This window comes from Pinus tabuliformis, chromosome 4_2 (assembly GCF_031772625.1).
Source record: "Pinus tabuliformis cultivar Carrire ecotype Pingquan chromosome 4_2, CPIR1, whole genome shotgun sequence".
NCBI classification, from domain to species: Eukaryota; Viridiplantae; Streptophyta; class Pinopsida; order Pinales; family Pinaceae; genus Pinus; species Pinus tabuliformis.
In genome coordinates, this window is record NC_142304.1 from 1,180,648,694 (window position 1) to 1,180,665,844 (window position 17,151).

The 17,151-nt window shown below is 36.6% G+C and overlaps 1 protein-coding gene across 3 annotated transcripts in view; it reads right to left on the minus strand.

Moving 5' to 3' along the window:
• LOC149173892 (uncharacterized) overlaps positions 1–17,151 on the minus strand; it is a 154,570-nt gene that overhangs the window by 31,637 nt on the left and 105,782 nt on the right. For all 3 annotated transcript variants that reach the window (XM_089424775.1, XM_089424773.1, XM_089424772.1), the window contains one exon: positions 8,715–8,831. In XM_089424775.1, coding sequence (XP_089280901.1) covers positions 8,715–8,831 — 117 coding nt within the window. The remainder of the gene's footprint in view (positions 1–8,714; positions 8,832–17,151) is intronic.

A 17,151-nucleotide genomic window follows, 5' to 3' on the forward strand; every position in this document is an offset into this window, starting at 1 on the left:
CTATATATACACATAAAAAGGGCTCCACAAATTCATTTGAAGAGACGTGTCTCTTGGACCAAGCCTACATGACTTAATTGTCCATAATTAATTGTCAACTTTAGAAATTCATAACTTTGTTTCTAGAGCTCCGATTTGAGTGATCTTTGGAGCATTAGAATCAACACACAAAGCTCTATCACCTAAAATTTTCTCATGCTCAAATTCTTCATGGTTTTATCCCAAATCTCGATGGGTGCAAAACCCCTACCTTGGGTTCCAAGCCCACAAGTGACCCTTGTGGTGCTTTGCCCTCCAAACCCTAAACCCTAGGGCTTGGAGTACCTCCCAAGCTACAAAAATCAACACTCCCTCTTAGCGAGGGAGGTACTTCCAAGACTAGGAAGTAACTCGTCATCATCATCATTGCTTGCAACACTTGCCCAACTTATGGCGCTCACAATTGCAGCAATCCTTATGCTGTGAACTATGCCTTTCTTGAAAGTGTCACTGTCATTGGAAGCATCCTGCTTCTTCTTCTTCTCCTATATCGCTTTCCAATCTCTCCATGATTCCTTCTTGGCATTTGTAGGAGCACCCTTGCTCCCCACTAACCACGCGCTCTTCTTGGGCTGCAAAGTCTCCCTCTGAACCTACAAGCTCCCTCTCGTACTCAACTCCCTCTGAGTCTCTGGAACTTAGACCTTCTTCTCTGGAAAGTGTACCTTCTTCTCGAGAACCTGTACCTGCTCCTCTGAAGCCTACACCTACACCTACACCTGCTCCTTTCCATGATCTACAGGCTTGCCCGTCAACCTGAAGAGACCATGCTCTCTAACTGTGAGTACAATCCCATCGAAATTAGAGCCTTTGGGCCTGAGTCTTGCCTTCCCATCCTGGAACAAGACCTCAAACCCTTTCCTCTCGATCATCGAGACTGAAATCATGCTATATCTGAGACCTAGTACAAAAAGTACATCCTGAATGACACAACATCCGATCCTCGGATCTCCAACTGACTCTTGTTGCCCAACACCATGTGCAACTTCAAGTCCCCATTCAGCTAGAGTCTCAAAAACCTCCTGTGACCCTGTCATATGCTTCGTTGCACCACTGTCCACGTACCATCCACCCTCATTGATAGTACACTACGAGAAATGAGAAATCATAGCAAAGTCCTCCCCTTCCAATATCTTGGTGAGGTCATCTATCTCAGCTGAAGTGGAAACATCGGAGGCCTGCTTTCCTTTCCTCTTCTCATCATCTTCCTTATTCTTCATCGGACATCTCGACAAATAATGACCCATCTCGCCACAGTTTAAACACTTGACTTCACTCAAGTCCTTTTTTTGCTTACCCTTCATTCGTGCTGCAAGTACCACATCATCATCGAAAGTCTTCTTCTTTGGATGAAGGTCCTTGTTTCGCAACTCTTCCTGAATGAAGTCATCCCACAACCTATCCCAATATGGAAACATATCCCTGGCAATGATCCCTTTGATGAAGGGCTTCCATTCCTCAGTGAACCCTTTCAAGGCAATCCTTACCATATCTCCATCTCAGATAGTCACACCGCTGGCAGCAAGCTTGTCTTTGACCTGAGACAATCTCGTCAGATACGAGGTCATGCTTTCACCCTTTATCATCTTGGCGGACTTCAACTTATCCTCCAATACCAGTACCCGGTTCTTATTCTTATTATGGAACAAATTCTGAAGAGCCGTCCACATATCATGTGCATTGTCCTTCCCAGACAAACGAGGTATTAGGGAATCCTTCACACCATATAAGATGATCAATCTCGCCCTTGCATCCAAATCTTCATATATTTATAGCTCCTTAGGGTCAGTTGGCTTCTTGATCTCTTTCTCGGCGAACTCCCAGATCTTGTTGACCCGCAAGACCAACTTGATCCTTTCCTTCCAAGGAGTATAGTTGGAGAACCCCTCCAACCTGTCCTCATACCAGAGACCTGCCTGCAACTTCGACATTGTAGTGAGCCCTTCACTTACAATGTGACCAACTCCCTCTCACGTTGTACTTCACTGCACACAACTCTAATTTACTTACTTCCAAAGTAGCTAAGACACGCTCTAATACCATGTTGAATTTCCACAACCTTGGGTCTGGGTTAGAGCCTTAAAATCACTGATGCTACCAAACCAAGAATCTCAACCATAAACTACTTTGTACAGCATAAATATAAAGCAGTAAATAACATATACACAAATATACACAGTTTTTAACAAATTGTACAATATGTACAACACTAATATTCATTATATTAAACGAAATATGAATAATACAACAGTCTATGGTATACGAGATACAATGACAAAATTTGTTGCAGCTTCTATGTCGTATCTTGTCCTACCGATCCTTCGCTTTCGTACTGCTCACTAGTAGTGCCTTAGTCCATCAAGACCACGTCACATCGAGACTCCAAGAACGCTGCCACCTAACAATGTTGCATGTCACTTATGTTGCATGTACACGGTCTCATAAATCTGCTCTCTGGGTAGGCCTAATTCCCGAGCTCCAATCTGCCTTCTAGTAGCCTCTTTGTCCATCAAAGTACTACTCATAAGGTTGCAAAATTCAACCAATCTTGCACCAAACAACGTTCTTCTTGTATTCTGCTCTAAGGCTACTTTGGGCTATCAACAAACTGCCCTCCACTAGACCAATGATTCCCAATGATCCATTGTGGAACCTACTCCTAATTGAAGTCTTACCAACACCAAAGTCAACTCCAAAACACGGCTCCCACAAGCTACTCCACTTTTGATCCAAATCTAGTCAACTCCTTGACCCAACGCACCTCCAAACACTACTCCAAATCTGTTTGTACTGTTGTTGTAATACTATGTCCTGGCTAGGGCTTTGTCCACACTGCAATGACCCTTCACAACCTCCTTACAGTGCACAACAATCCTCTAATAAATTGCAGCCTTGGATAGGAGAGACACTCCTCCACATTGAGGGTTAGGGCTAAAACCAACCCCCAAAACTACCCACACAAGCTTTTGTTGTTGTGGTATGGCCTGCGGCCTACCACATAGCACTCATGTTGCAACATGACACCCCTCAAACACTCCAATAGGCCATCCGCAACCCTCCAAACAGTCAAAATTTATCCCTTTAGGCCTCGACCTAGCAGCTAGCAAACTCGGCATTTAACACAACAAACTCGGACCCTATAATAACCCTTCAAATGGTCCTCCTCATCTTGCTATTCCACCCTCTCTAGTTGCGGCCCAAAAAAGAGACTTAGTGTCTCCAATGAGTCTTCTTCTAAGGCATGTGTTGCACTTTTATGGATGAGGAATAAATCCTCCACTCCACCTCTATATATACACATAAAGAGGGCTCCATGAATTCATTTGAAGGGATATGTCTCTTGGACCAAGCCTACATGACTTGACTGTCCATAATTAATTGTCAACTTCAAAAATTCATAAGTTCATTTCTAGAGCTCCGATTTGAGTGATCTTTGGAACGTTGGAATCGGCAGGCCAATTTATATCACCTCAAATTTTCTCATGCTCAAATTCTTCATAGTTTTGGCCCAAACCCCGATGGGTGAAAAACTCCTACCTTGGGTTCCAAGCCCACAAGTGACCCTTGTGGTGATTTTCCCTCCAAACCCTGAACCCTAGGGCTTGGAGTACCTCCCAAGCTACACAAATCAACATTTCACTTGACAAGTTTACGATTGTAAGGTAGTGGAACTATGCCCCAAGTCTGGTTCTCAATGAAAGAGTTGTATTCCTCATCCATAGTTGCTTCCCAATTAGGATGCCCAACTACTTATGCATAAGTCTATGGATCAGATGCATGCATCACATAAGCATGCATGGCTCCACAATTAAGAGTGCTTGCAAAGCTTTATCAAACTGAGTTATAGTGGCAGGATCATCTAAGAGATCACTCATATTGTGCCAATTTTGTGCTAAAGTTGGTCGAGAATCTTCTGAACTGCATGAGGAAGTATTATCTCAATGTTCAACAACTAGTGGTCCAACAGGTGTCACAAGAAAAGACTCATTTAGATCAGAATTCTAATCTGAAGTATCATCTGCACGCTCATCAACTGGTGGAGAGGGGGACTTTGTAACAGGTTCATCTAGTGGTGCATTCAAAGTATCTTCTTCAAACTTTACAATGCTTTCAATAAAGAGTTCTTTAGTGTTGATATCAATCAATCCATACCCTTGAAATTCATCATAATATCCAACAAACATGCATGCCTTGTTATGAGGATCCAAAGCCTTTCTTTTCTCTTTAGGAATGTGGGCCAATGCTTAAGATCCAAAAATGCGAAAATGACCAACTTCAGGTTGCATGCCAATCCAAGCCTCAAAAGGTGTTTTTCCAGTAACAGTTATATGAGGAGATATATTCTGGATGCATGAGGCACAATTGGTAGCTTCAACCCACCATTTTGATGGAAGAGATCTTGCATGCAACATGCAACTGACCATTTCTTTCAAATATTTATTCTTCCTCTTGGCCACCCCGGTTTTTTGTGGAGTGTAAGGAACTGTATGTTGCAACTATATGTGTGCTTCATTACAAATATTCTGGATATCTTTGTTGACATATTCCTTTCCATTATCTGTGCGAAGGATCTTGAAGTGTTTTCCAGACTGATTTTCCCCATGTGCTTTGAAAATATTTAGGTGATGAAAAACTTTAGACTTGGGTTTCAGGAAGTAAACCCAAGTGAATCTCATGTAATCATCTATAAATGACAACACATATCTTGCTTTTCTCATTTAAGGTACTGGAAATGGGCCCCCTAGATCATTGTGTACAAGCTCCAAAGGTGAAGAGGCTCTCCATGCATGCCCATTCTCGAAATTGTCTTGTGGATGCTTTTCAAGAGCACATCCATTACAAACACCATTTGAAAATTCAATGGTTGACAGTCGTTTAACCATCCCTTGCTTACTAAGTTGTTGCATATATCTGAAATTCAAGTGTCCAAATCTCTTGTGCCAAATCCTATTCTTCATTTGCTTGCGTAAGTAGCAAAATAGAATCCGACTGAGCAACAAAATCAGAAAATGTATACAAATGAGATTGATTATTTACTTTCTAGATGCAACCTTCAAGTTCGTTTTCATATCATAAATGCTCACAAAATCGGGGTAAATTCCACTTTCCTTCCAGTGCCTGTATGTCATCTAATAAACTGAAATAAGATTCACGGAAATTATCGGAACATGCAAGATATTCTCAAAATTTCCATCTTCGAATTGCACTCTTCCTTGTCCAATTGCTTCAACTACAGAATTGTCCCCCATGAGAATAAGAGGTCCTGAGTATGCATGTAGAGAAGAAAAGAATTCCTTTGAAGAAACCATATGATGGGAAGCTCTTGAACCGATAACCCATTCTTGTAGTGTAGAATGAAGGGTAATCAAAGCATGACCATTACCTCTTGTTTTTGATGGTTTTTCCTCCGTCTTCTTCTTGGCACTTTCTAGAATGTGATGACCAAGATTATTTTGCTGAAGAGTCTTTGCCATCAGATCAATAATCTTTTGCATGCAAGAGGATTCAGGATGATAGCCTCTATTATAATAAGGACACTTGGAGTTTCATTTCTTTCCCTTCTTACCCTTGGAGCTAGAAGAATCATCTGGAGGTTTTGGATTTCCTCCCTTTCTTGGATCTGGATCTCTTGCCTTTCCTTTGCCTTTAGATTGCTAATTTGGTTTCAAGTTGGACTTTCCTTTTTCATGCATGGCAAGTGCATGTGCATTTGAAGACTTTAATGAACCCATATTGATGAGCTTATCCTGCTCATGAATGAGAGACTCAATAAATGCATCAAGTTTGGGCATTTTCCATTTATCTCCAGTTGCAAGTCTAACTGTATGAAATGTAGAAACAAAAATAACATATTCAGGACCTAATTTAGAAAAAATAGAAAGGATCAATTGACCTTCCTGTTTGGATTTATTGATCCCGCAATCTTGTAATTGAAGAAACAATGATTTGAATTTCGTAAAGAAATCTTGGATGTTCTCACAGCTATTTGGATCCAAGGAATTTCACTTATTTTCGAGAATATGAGCTCACATTTCACCCTGCTTTTCAAATAAATTCTTCAAGGTTGTCCAAACCTTATTTAGAGTGTTGCATGTGTCCACAACGAAACACAATGCTGGAGATATGGACAATAATAGAAGACCAAAAGGCTCAGTCATCTTGTTTAAGTATTTGGATTTTTCAATGACAAAATTTGGTTCAACATCCATATCCATAACTATTTGATACAAGCCTTTGCCTCTCAGGTGAAGCAAAATCTTTGGCTTCCACTGGAAGTAATTATACGGAGTAAGAATAGATGAATATGGGAACTCCATTATTTCACCTTGCAGCTATTACAACAATTGCAACAAATCTCTAATATTCTGATTCACAAATCAAATCTCCAAACAATTTTCAATTCTTTGATCTTCAAGTAAGAATAGATGAATATGGGAACTCCATTATTTCACCTTGCAGCTATTACAACAATTGCAACAAATCTCTAATATTCTGATTCACAAATCAAATCTCCAAACAATTTTCAATTCTTTGATCTTCAAACTTGCAAAAGATTGTTCACGCACCTACTCCAAGCGCCTGTAACTCTGATACCATGTAAAATTATTAGAGCACAGATAAGGATCTAGCTGAAGAATAATTGCACAAACTTGCAAGAATTGAATTAGAAATTTGGAATAGAGAATGAATTCAACCATTGAATATTGATTTGAGAAACAATACATAAAGCAACTAAGTTAAGCCCAGTTGTACATGCAATAACTAACGCTAATTAAAGCTAAGTGTGCTTTATGTTATGTTAATATGCAAATGCACGACATGCAAGCACTAGAGTTAACTAACTAAAGCCAAGTGCACACCACATGTAAGCATTAGATTTAACTAATACTAACTAAGTGCATATCACATGCAAGAACTAGAGTTTAACTGAAATTAATTAAGACTAATTAAGTGTATGTACACCAACACTAGAAGTTAACTAAAATCAACTAGGTACATAAACACCAACACTAAAATTTAACTAAACTAATTAAAACTATATATATGGTGGATGCCTAGAAAATTAGAAAAATTTAATAAAATTTTCCTTCGAAAAATCATACATCTTGCTTTTTAACTAACAAAATTTAGAATATTTCTACGAAATAGAACCTCTAGAGAAAGTTTTGATGGTTGATTGAAGGCTTCCCTGACCCCTGGGAAGTTATGTGAAAGTTCATAACCTATGGAGAAGATAATACGGAGGAAATCCATGGGTATTCAATTTATGTTAAAGATAAGGTTTGATCTTAGTTATACAATTTCTATGGTAGGCAACATACTGGAATGCATGCCAAAAATCAAAGGCATGTAGAAGTCACATGGGATTTTCAACTTTAATTAGATTTTGTGAATATTAACAATCTTCGGTAATTCAAAAATTTTATACAGTTTATAAAAATACACAAGTAACATTATGATTAATGATGAAAAGTTTCAGATTTGGCCAAATGTGGAAATAAAGTCCACTTCCAGAAGTTCATTTAATAAAAGAGAAAAAATTATCCCATTGTAACGCCTTTCGTTGAGGAAGGCAAAGTATAAAGCTATGGCTTATGTGACTTGTCAAGTGATTGGGTTGAGAAAAGTACTTGCAGATTTGCAGGTGAAGTAGGTACAGTCTATATGACTCGACTGTAACTTGGTTCCTGTTACTTTTGGTTGGCGTGACTTGTAAAGTGATTTGGTTAAGAAGAGTATGTAACTTGGTTCCTGTTACTTTTGGTTGGTTGGCGTGACTTGTAAAGTGATTTGGTTAAGAAGAGTATTTGTAAATTTAAAGGTAAAATAATTATAATTTGTACTGCGAAGAATTATGTCACGACACATATCAGAAATTTTAAAGGTACAATGAAAACAAATAAAAAATAAAAATATTTTTACTAACAAATTTAACAAATAAAATTTTGCGAAGTTTCAGAAAGCGAAATATAATAATGTTGTTTGTAGTGCAGTTAGTGGTTGATTATAATAATGTTGTAGTGAAAAACAGAAGTGTATACATAATTTTATTATATTACTTAAATCACTATATTTATAATACTTGTGAGATTCAACCAATTTCAAATATGAATAGGGAAGTTGAGATATTTTCTTATACATAGAAAAATCATCTTCCAATAATTATTTGTCATCAATTAGTCATTATAATATATATTAATAAAAAAAGACAATTAAATTTATATTTCCATGTCGCATTTATATGTAAAAAGTTATTTTATGAAAAAAATTAGAAATATTGAAAATGAAATACTATTTATCATTTTAACTTATATAAGGAATAGATTTAGTAACAATATTACCATCCACCCTACACTGACAAAGCATATCCAAAGGTGGACAGGCCTTAAACTTTTTTGGAAACTTTTCAACTAATACATAGTATCTTTTCAGTTATATATTTATGTTTAGAATGGTTTAGGCCATAACTTATATTTTTTGACGGCTATCTAGACTTGGCCATGAACCAACAATTGTACATATACCATGAGCATCTACCATATATAATTTTTCAAATTAATAAAACTTACGATTTTACCAAAAAAAAAAAAATAATAATAATAAATTTAATACCTATTATCTATTAAAATATAATGTTAATATTAATAATAATAAAAGTAAATCAATTTCTTTACCGCAGATATATTGCCTGCACTATCACGGACCACGTTCCCCAATGAAGCTTCAATCGGCGTATGACCTCCAAACCATGACAAGCAACAACTAGTTCTGTCTTCAATGCAATTTAAAGCCTGCGAAAGAATTCAACATTTTGAATCAATTAGACATAGCAATTTCATAACTATAGAAACTTTATAACAAGTATAATTTGTTATTTTATAAACCTGAGAACACGTCCAATGTGTTATTTTTTTAAATATTAAATATAGATGGTAAGTTATAATTTATCAACTTTCAATTTTTACATGTGGATTGCAGGTAAGAAATTAGAAAATAAACATATTTTATATTTTAAATTTTAAGGAGATATTTGACACTATGTGATTCATTTCACTAGTTTCAATACTATTTCTTCATCCCTGTGAGCATCACCCGATGCAATGAATGCTAAGTGAACTATTCAAAAATCATGAGAAATTAGTCAATTACAACTATCTCTCATGCAAATGGTCATAGATGAATGAGTTACTTAATGCAGTTGAATCCCAAAAATGATATCTAAGATATTAGTAAACTCAAAAGTAACATATTTTAAACTTTAGAGAGATATTAGTAAAGTAAAAATTGATTTCCAAATTAAAAAAATTGGTTTTGTATTTTATATATAAATTTATGATATATTAACTTCTAAAAGTAATCATTTTTATATTTTAAGGAGATATTATTAAAGTTTAAATTGATTTGTGAAGTAATAGAGCAGTTTTGTATTTTATATATTTATGAAATAGTAATTTTAATTGGTTTAAAAGTATTTTTCTTTACTCTTTTTAGAAACAGGATGTTTTTGTATTTAGATGCAAGGTGTAAACTATTTTTTTTTTAATGAAATTTATGTAAAATGTGTACATAAGCTTCATTGTTTGAAGGGTAAATTGTCTAAACAGGATGTTTTTGCATTTAGATGCAAGGTGTAAACTACTTTCTTTATGAAATTTATTTAAAATGTGTACATAAACTTCATTGTTTGAAGGGTAAATTGGTCTTACATTGATTTTTACATATACATTGTAAGTGCTTCAACCTGTGGCTAGACAATAATTTTTTGAAATAAGATTTTTATAATCAAATAAAAACGCACATTACAACATATTTGAAATTTCAGTTAATGCAAAACACATTACAACATGTTTGAAATCTCAGTTAATACAAATTTATAGAATACAACATAATCAAAATTAGTTTAACAATCCATTAAAAATACTTATATCTATCCATGTGATTTATGTAAACTCTAAAAACATGATTATCAAACTACAATGAATGACTAAAAATAATTGTGTAAAAAATCATGCTTTTTAAAGTGATATAGCATCATTTCCTCCATGATCAGAACAAATTGTTCTCATTTTTCATTTTGTATTGAATAGAGTATTGTTGTTGCACGAAAGTGGATTTGGAAATCACATGGCTTATAAAGGCAAGCTCTACCTCTGCATTGAACTAAGTTGTAATTTGGTATTCTTGGTCTTCACATCCAACAATGTACTTTTTAAAGCAAAAATGAAATTTTGGGAAAAAAGTATTGAGGATGAGCAAGTCTACTTTCTTTAAGGTGTGTTAACTCATACAATTAAGTTTATTTGGATTAGTTACATCATGGATGCCAAGTTGAGTGAACGGATCAAGTTAGAGGCATTGTCATATTTATCGCTAAGGGATGTTTTTGAAAAATCCCAAAGGTATTCACATAACTATTTTGAAGCAAGTAAACCCTTCTCATTGATCAAACTTCCTCCCACTTCCAACTTGGTGCATGCCCATTTGAAGGTGATCTCCCTACATGATTTGAAGTTTCAACCTTAAATCTCTAGGGAAATAACAATCTCAAATTCAGTATATAACTTGATGATCTATAATAAAATACTGAAAATGTACATTTCTCCTTTCTAAATTAGCTATAATAAATTTCAGATTTATATATGTTACAATAACAACGAAAAAATTGTGTAAGTAAAGTTGACTTAAAAAACATAAAGAAACCACTATACATCAACATTTTATTGTTTATATAAGATATAACACTTAATAATTTACAGCTAATTTAAAAACATAGCAATGATATTGATCTAGAATGGATCATCGTAATGTTTGGCATCCATCTCAATGCTTTTAGAGTGGCTCAAGTGGAGGAATCAGCGCACAGAACTATTTTTATCGACAAGACCCAATTTGACAAATCGGGAAACCTTCCGAGCATTTTGAGTCATCAAATGACATCTCTGGGGCCTAAAAATTTGTCACTTAGCTTTGCACCTTTTTTTCATATTCTACACACAAAGATCTTTCCAACGATGCAAGCATCCCCTCAATCAGAGTCTATATGCAAAATTTATGCAACTCAAAAGTTGGCATTCTTGTTTTTACCACCATAATTCAAAAGGATGCCATGTCATCCAAAATTATTCATGGAAAAGGGGCTAGCCACGTGATTATGATGAACAAGACTCTAGACGAGTCCATATTGTAACTCTAGTTAACAATTGAGGTGATCAAACCTAACCGTAGTAGGCTATCAAGCTATGTTAAAACCAAGCCACTAGGAGGAAAAGGGGTTTGATTCTTTTGAGTGCATTTGTTCCATAGATGAGAAAAAATAACTGAGAGGGAGGAGATAGAGCACACAGAAAGGATTTGTGCCCTATAGTAGCCCATGGGCCACATACCATACTTCTTTGTACTCACAGTCATTTTCTATTTAGAGAAAGAGAGCAAAGCAACCTCACCTTCTAGTTGGGTTTTCTCCCAAAAAGGTTTCCCAGGTCATAACTTGTGCCAATCATGGCTTGTGAGTTTTTATTTCGTTTTTCTCTATTTTTTGTATAATTTAATTTGCATACATACACAATTAACTATAATCTACAGTTCAAGAAATAAATAAAAAGAGAACAACAACACAAACAACGAAAAAAATAAAAAAAATAAAACCTTTAAAGTGTAGATTTTAGATTTTTAAATATAGATTTATCAGATTTATTGTGAAGAATTGTCCAGTGGAATATCCACGGCAATTTACGAATCATATTGGTATTAGAGCAGGATTATTTGAGTATATTGTGGAGATTTGAAAGGGATCTAGATCAGCTAATCCAAAAGTCATAAAACCCTAGTCATGGTTGACGAATCTAGGAATAACCCTCTTGATCCTGCAAAGGAGAGATTTTCTCAGCTAAGCGCACAAGTCACATATATAAATCACAATGTAAATATCATCATGTTGACCTTGAGCAATAAGCTTGGGCTATTTGGAAAATATGGGGGTTCTAATGCAGAGGACACATCAGAGGGGATATAAGGAGACTGGGAAGAAATGAAGAACCAGTCAAAGAAATGACCCAAAAGAGATCAACCCAGTTCAAGTGTCGTAAATCATTCATGATCCCTATTCAAAGTGGAAGTGAAGTTCGATATCAAGCTATACCAAGGTGAGATCGACACTCTAAAGCTAAATCACTAGTTATAATAATTAGAGATGTATTTTGGTGCCCATGATATTGAGGAAGAACAAGAGATTTCATTTGCACAGTTGAAATTAGAGGTCCATGCCCTGAATTGGTGGGAATTCCACACGGAGACCTTAAGGTTGGAGGGAGATCCTCCAATGACTAAGTGGGAGAACTTAAACCCCTCATAAAGTCACAATTTTACCCTATTGGGTATGTAGAGGAACAATGGATTCGGTGGCACTACTTTAGGCAAAATTCTGGGTAGAACATATAGGAGTACACCATAGAGTTCAGAAACATCATCATAATGATGGATGTGTCCCCAAAGAACCTAAATGTACTCCTCAAGTATTTTGGGGGGTCTACATAGCCATCTACAAAAGCACGTGATACTATTCAAGCCCAGATCCGTGGATGAGGCTTGTGTACAGGCACAATACATGGAGAATAGAGGATTGAAGAGAGGGAAATCGAGTGGATCATAGTAGAAGGAACAACATGACACTTCTAAGGAGGGGTAGAAGAAGTGGAAAGGGGGAAAAGATAAAAATATGGTAGCCACAACACACCATTGCAAGATCCTAGAAACCACTGCAACATTGATGGCCATACAGAAAGTGTTGAAAGTTTCATCCATAACTTAACCTGAAGAATAAAAATAAAGACAATAAGAAGAAGAATCTCATGGCCACTGATTCAAGCAACTAGTTTGAAAGTAGCTTAAATATGGATTAGAATATTGCTTGTATGTCAGTGTAGAAGGAGGTGAATCTGAGTAGCCTTCAACAAAAAGAAGAGAAAGTAGTGACCAAATTATTCTACATAAAAATAAGAGTCAAGAAGGCAAAGATTCATGTTCTGTTTGACTCCGGATCACAGGCGAATCTCATTGCAATAGAGTTGGTCAAAAAATTAGGATTGGAAGTTCATGATCACCAAGCCCATATCCATTGGAATTGATAAATAAGGATGCCAAATTAAAGGAAAAAAACAATGCAAAATTAAATTTGCCATCAGTGTTGATTTTATTAATGAAGTAGAACTAGATGTAGTTCCCCTTGATGTATGTGGAGTCGTGTTTGGAAGTCCCTACATGTACATGCAAGATGCAATATTCATGATAAGAGCCAACCAATATCCGTTGGTCAAGGATGGAGAATTGTTCACCATCAATGCGCACAAAAGAAAGTCGAAAATTTCGCTGGTAAGTGCCAACCAAGCCAAGAAATTAATCAGTTCTAGCAAGGAGTATGTTTTTATTATTTTTAAGAGAAAATTAATCTGTAGAAGAGTCGGTAAGAGGCAAGGCATTCTTAAAAGGTGTACTAAGAAACATAAACAACAACTGAAAGCGTTGATATATGCATATAAGAATGTGTTCCGAGAGCGTAAAGGGTTACCATCCAAGAGGGAAGTGGAGCACGAGATCTAGCTATTGTCAAACTCTCCATTGCCAAACATTGGGTTGTATAAGCAGTATATTATAGAAGAAAGTGGGGTGAAGAAACAATTGCAGTAGATACTAAAACAAGGCGTCATTCAACCGAGTACATCACCATGTGGGTCACCCATCATCATTATGCCAAAGAAGGATGGGAATTGGTATATGTGTATTGATTATAGGGTGTTGAACAAAATCACACTAAAAAACATGTACCCCCTTCCCAGGTTAGATGATCTTCCGGATCAGTTGCAGCAAGAAAAATACTTCACCAAGCTGGACTTAAAGTTTGGATATCACTAGGTTTGAGTCAAAGAAGAATATACTCGGAAAACTACCCTTCAAAACTAGGCAATGTTTGTATGAGTGGTTAGTAATAGAAGTTCACCTATGCGATGCACCAACAACATTTATGAGGTTAATGAATGATACAATGTTCCATTTTATAGATTCATTTGTTATTGTATACTTGAATGATATATTGGTATACGTTGCTACTTGGGAAGAGCACATCGTACATTTGACACAAGTGCTGGAGATATTAAATAAGCATTGTCTGCTAGCAAATCTCAAGAAGTATGAGTTTGCACAACAATCTTTGGTGTATATAGGGTATGCGATAGGTGGAGAAGAGTTGAAGATAGATCCTTCCATGACGGAATCCATCATGAAATGGCTGGTGCCCACTAATGTTTCTAAGGTTAGGAGTTTCATTGGGGTGACACAGTACCTGAGGAAATTCATAGCCTCATTTTCAATAGTAGCAGTGCCACTCCACGCCATAATAGCAAGTGGCAAGAGTTTCAAGTGGGGAAAGGGTCAGGAGAGGGCCTTTGAGGAGCTATATAATAATATCATTCAAGCACCAATTTTGGCATTACCAAACTTGTAGCAACCCTTCGAAGTGTAGACAAATGCGAGTGGGTATACTATGGGAGCGCTCTTGATGCAGGGAGGAAGGTCTATATGCTACCATTATAAAATATTTCATGGGGCAATTCTTAACTATCCTACCTACGACAAGGAGATTTATGCCCTTTTGCAAGATGTGAAGAAGTGGAAGCACTATCTGGTGGGAAAGGAGTTAGTTTTCCACACAAATCACCAGCCACTACAATACCTACAGGCCTAGAGCAAACTATAATAGACCAAGGATTACAAGTCGATGGGGTTTATACAACAATTTCATTTAGTGATCAAGTATAATAAGGGTAGCACAAATAAGTTGGTCGACATGCTTTCAAGGCCACCCACATCAAAGATCATAGCTTTGGTAACTTTGATGCACATGGAGCCATTCATCCATGATGAATAGAAAGAGGCATATTCAGAGGATGGGGACTTCAAGGAGGTGTTTCAACAATTGCAAAACCATAGTGATGTGCGTGATGGTGATAACATTGTTGACTACTATCTCTAGGACGAGTCCTGGATAAGTTATGTGTACCTAAAGATGAGTGTTTTCAACTAATCAATTAGGCTGACACCTCCAAGGTTGTAGGGCACTTTGGTGTAGGTAAGACAATGGCCAACTTGCAGAGGTATGTTTATTGACCCAAGATACAAGAACATGTAGATAGGTTCATAAGAGGATGCATGCTTTTTTGAACCAACATTTAACCTAGTAACATGAAACAAGATCTATATCATCCCTTACTTGTACCCACTCATCCTTAGGAAGGTATTTCCATGGAATTTGTGGGAGGTTTACCAACAACCAGGAAGAGACATAGCTACCTATTCGTGGTACTTGATAGGTTCAACAGGATGTGTGTTCTTATGCCCTGTAAAAAGACATCAATGGGCAAGAAGCAACAAACTTGTTCTTTAAAAAGGTCTGGGTGCATTTTGGGATGCCAAGGAGCATTGTTTCAGATAAGGACACCAGATTTCTCAGTGCATTTTGGACTACATTGTAGGAGAACATGGACATGAAGTTGAATTGGTCTACAATATTCCATCCTCAGACAGATGTGCACACATAATTAGTCAACAAGTCTTTGGTGCACCTTTTTAGGGGTTATAATCCGAAGAATTGCGATGAAAATTTGGTATATATATAGAAGTATTATAGCAGAGTTATCCACACTTCCACTGGTAAGTCCCCATTTGAAACTTGTTTTACATATTTGTCACATTCACCTTTGGATATTGCATATGGGAAACATGGAGGAGTGAGGGAGGATCTTACAAGGGATGCCTTGAGGGCTGAAAAATTTGTTAAGGAGATCACACATATCCATATATAGGTACAAGAAACACTGCAAAATTCATAGGAAAAATACAAGGCCATGCATGATCAACACAGAACATAGAAGTCATTCATGGTCGGAGACAAAGTATAGTTACAGTTAACAAGGAGAGGCTACAAGATTTTGGGAAGAAAATAAACTCTACGATATGGTCCCTTTGAGATACTGGAAATGGTGGGAGACAATGCTTATGGACTCAGTATACCTCCATATATGTGCGTTTACTCAGTTGTGAATGTGGAGAATCTCAAGCTCTATGAGTCTTCCATGTTAGATCAGGAAGAGGAACAAGTCCTACCTTTTGTGGAGGATTTGGCACCAGATGCTCAAACAAAGTTGACAAAGGATACAATTTTGCATAATAGGTCCAAAAATACAAGATATGGGCAACATGACATTTGGAAAATTTGGTTGAAATGACAACTTCCAGGAAAAGCTAAGTGGTACACACAGAAGAAGATGGAGGAAAATTTTCCTCACCTCATTCAATAGAAGCAGTGGGGGACCAAAATCCTCCCAGAATGGAGAGGTATGATCTAAATTGGATCATTATATTGTTTTTCATCCATCTCAATGCTTTAATAGTGGGAAAAGTGGCAGAATCACCTCATGGGACCATTTTTACCGGTGGGACCCAGTTTGGCAAATTAGGCTTTGAAACCTTCCAAGAACATTTTGAGGCATAAAATGACTTTTTTTAGGGGTAAAAATTTGTCACTTTATCGTGAAACCTTTTTGCATATTATACACACAGACCTTTCCAACGACACAAGAATCTCTTCAATCGAAGTATGTATGCAAAAGTTATGCCACTCAGAATTTTGCCTCCCTATTTTCACTAGCATAATTCGAGAGGATGCCACGTCAGACCCCATTATTCATGGAAAAGGAGCTAGCCACATGATTATGATGATGAAGACTCTAGAAGAGTTCATATTTTAACTTTGGTTAACAGTTGAAGTATTCAAACCTAATCAATAGTAGGCTATCAGGTTGTTTTATAACCAAGTCACTAGCAGGAAAAGGGGTTCAGTTATTTTGAGTGCATTAGTTTCATAAATGAGCAAAAATATCCGAGAGGGAGGAGATATATAACACATCGAGGATTTATGCATTGTAGTAATCCATGGGCCACATGCCATACTTCTTTGTATTCACAACCATTTTCTATTCAGAGAAAGAGAGCAGAGCGACCTCACCTTCCAGCTAGGTTTTCTCCCAAAAGGGTTTTCCAGGTCATATCTTTTTTCAATCA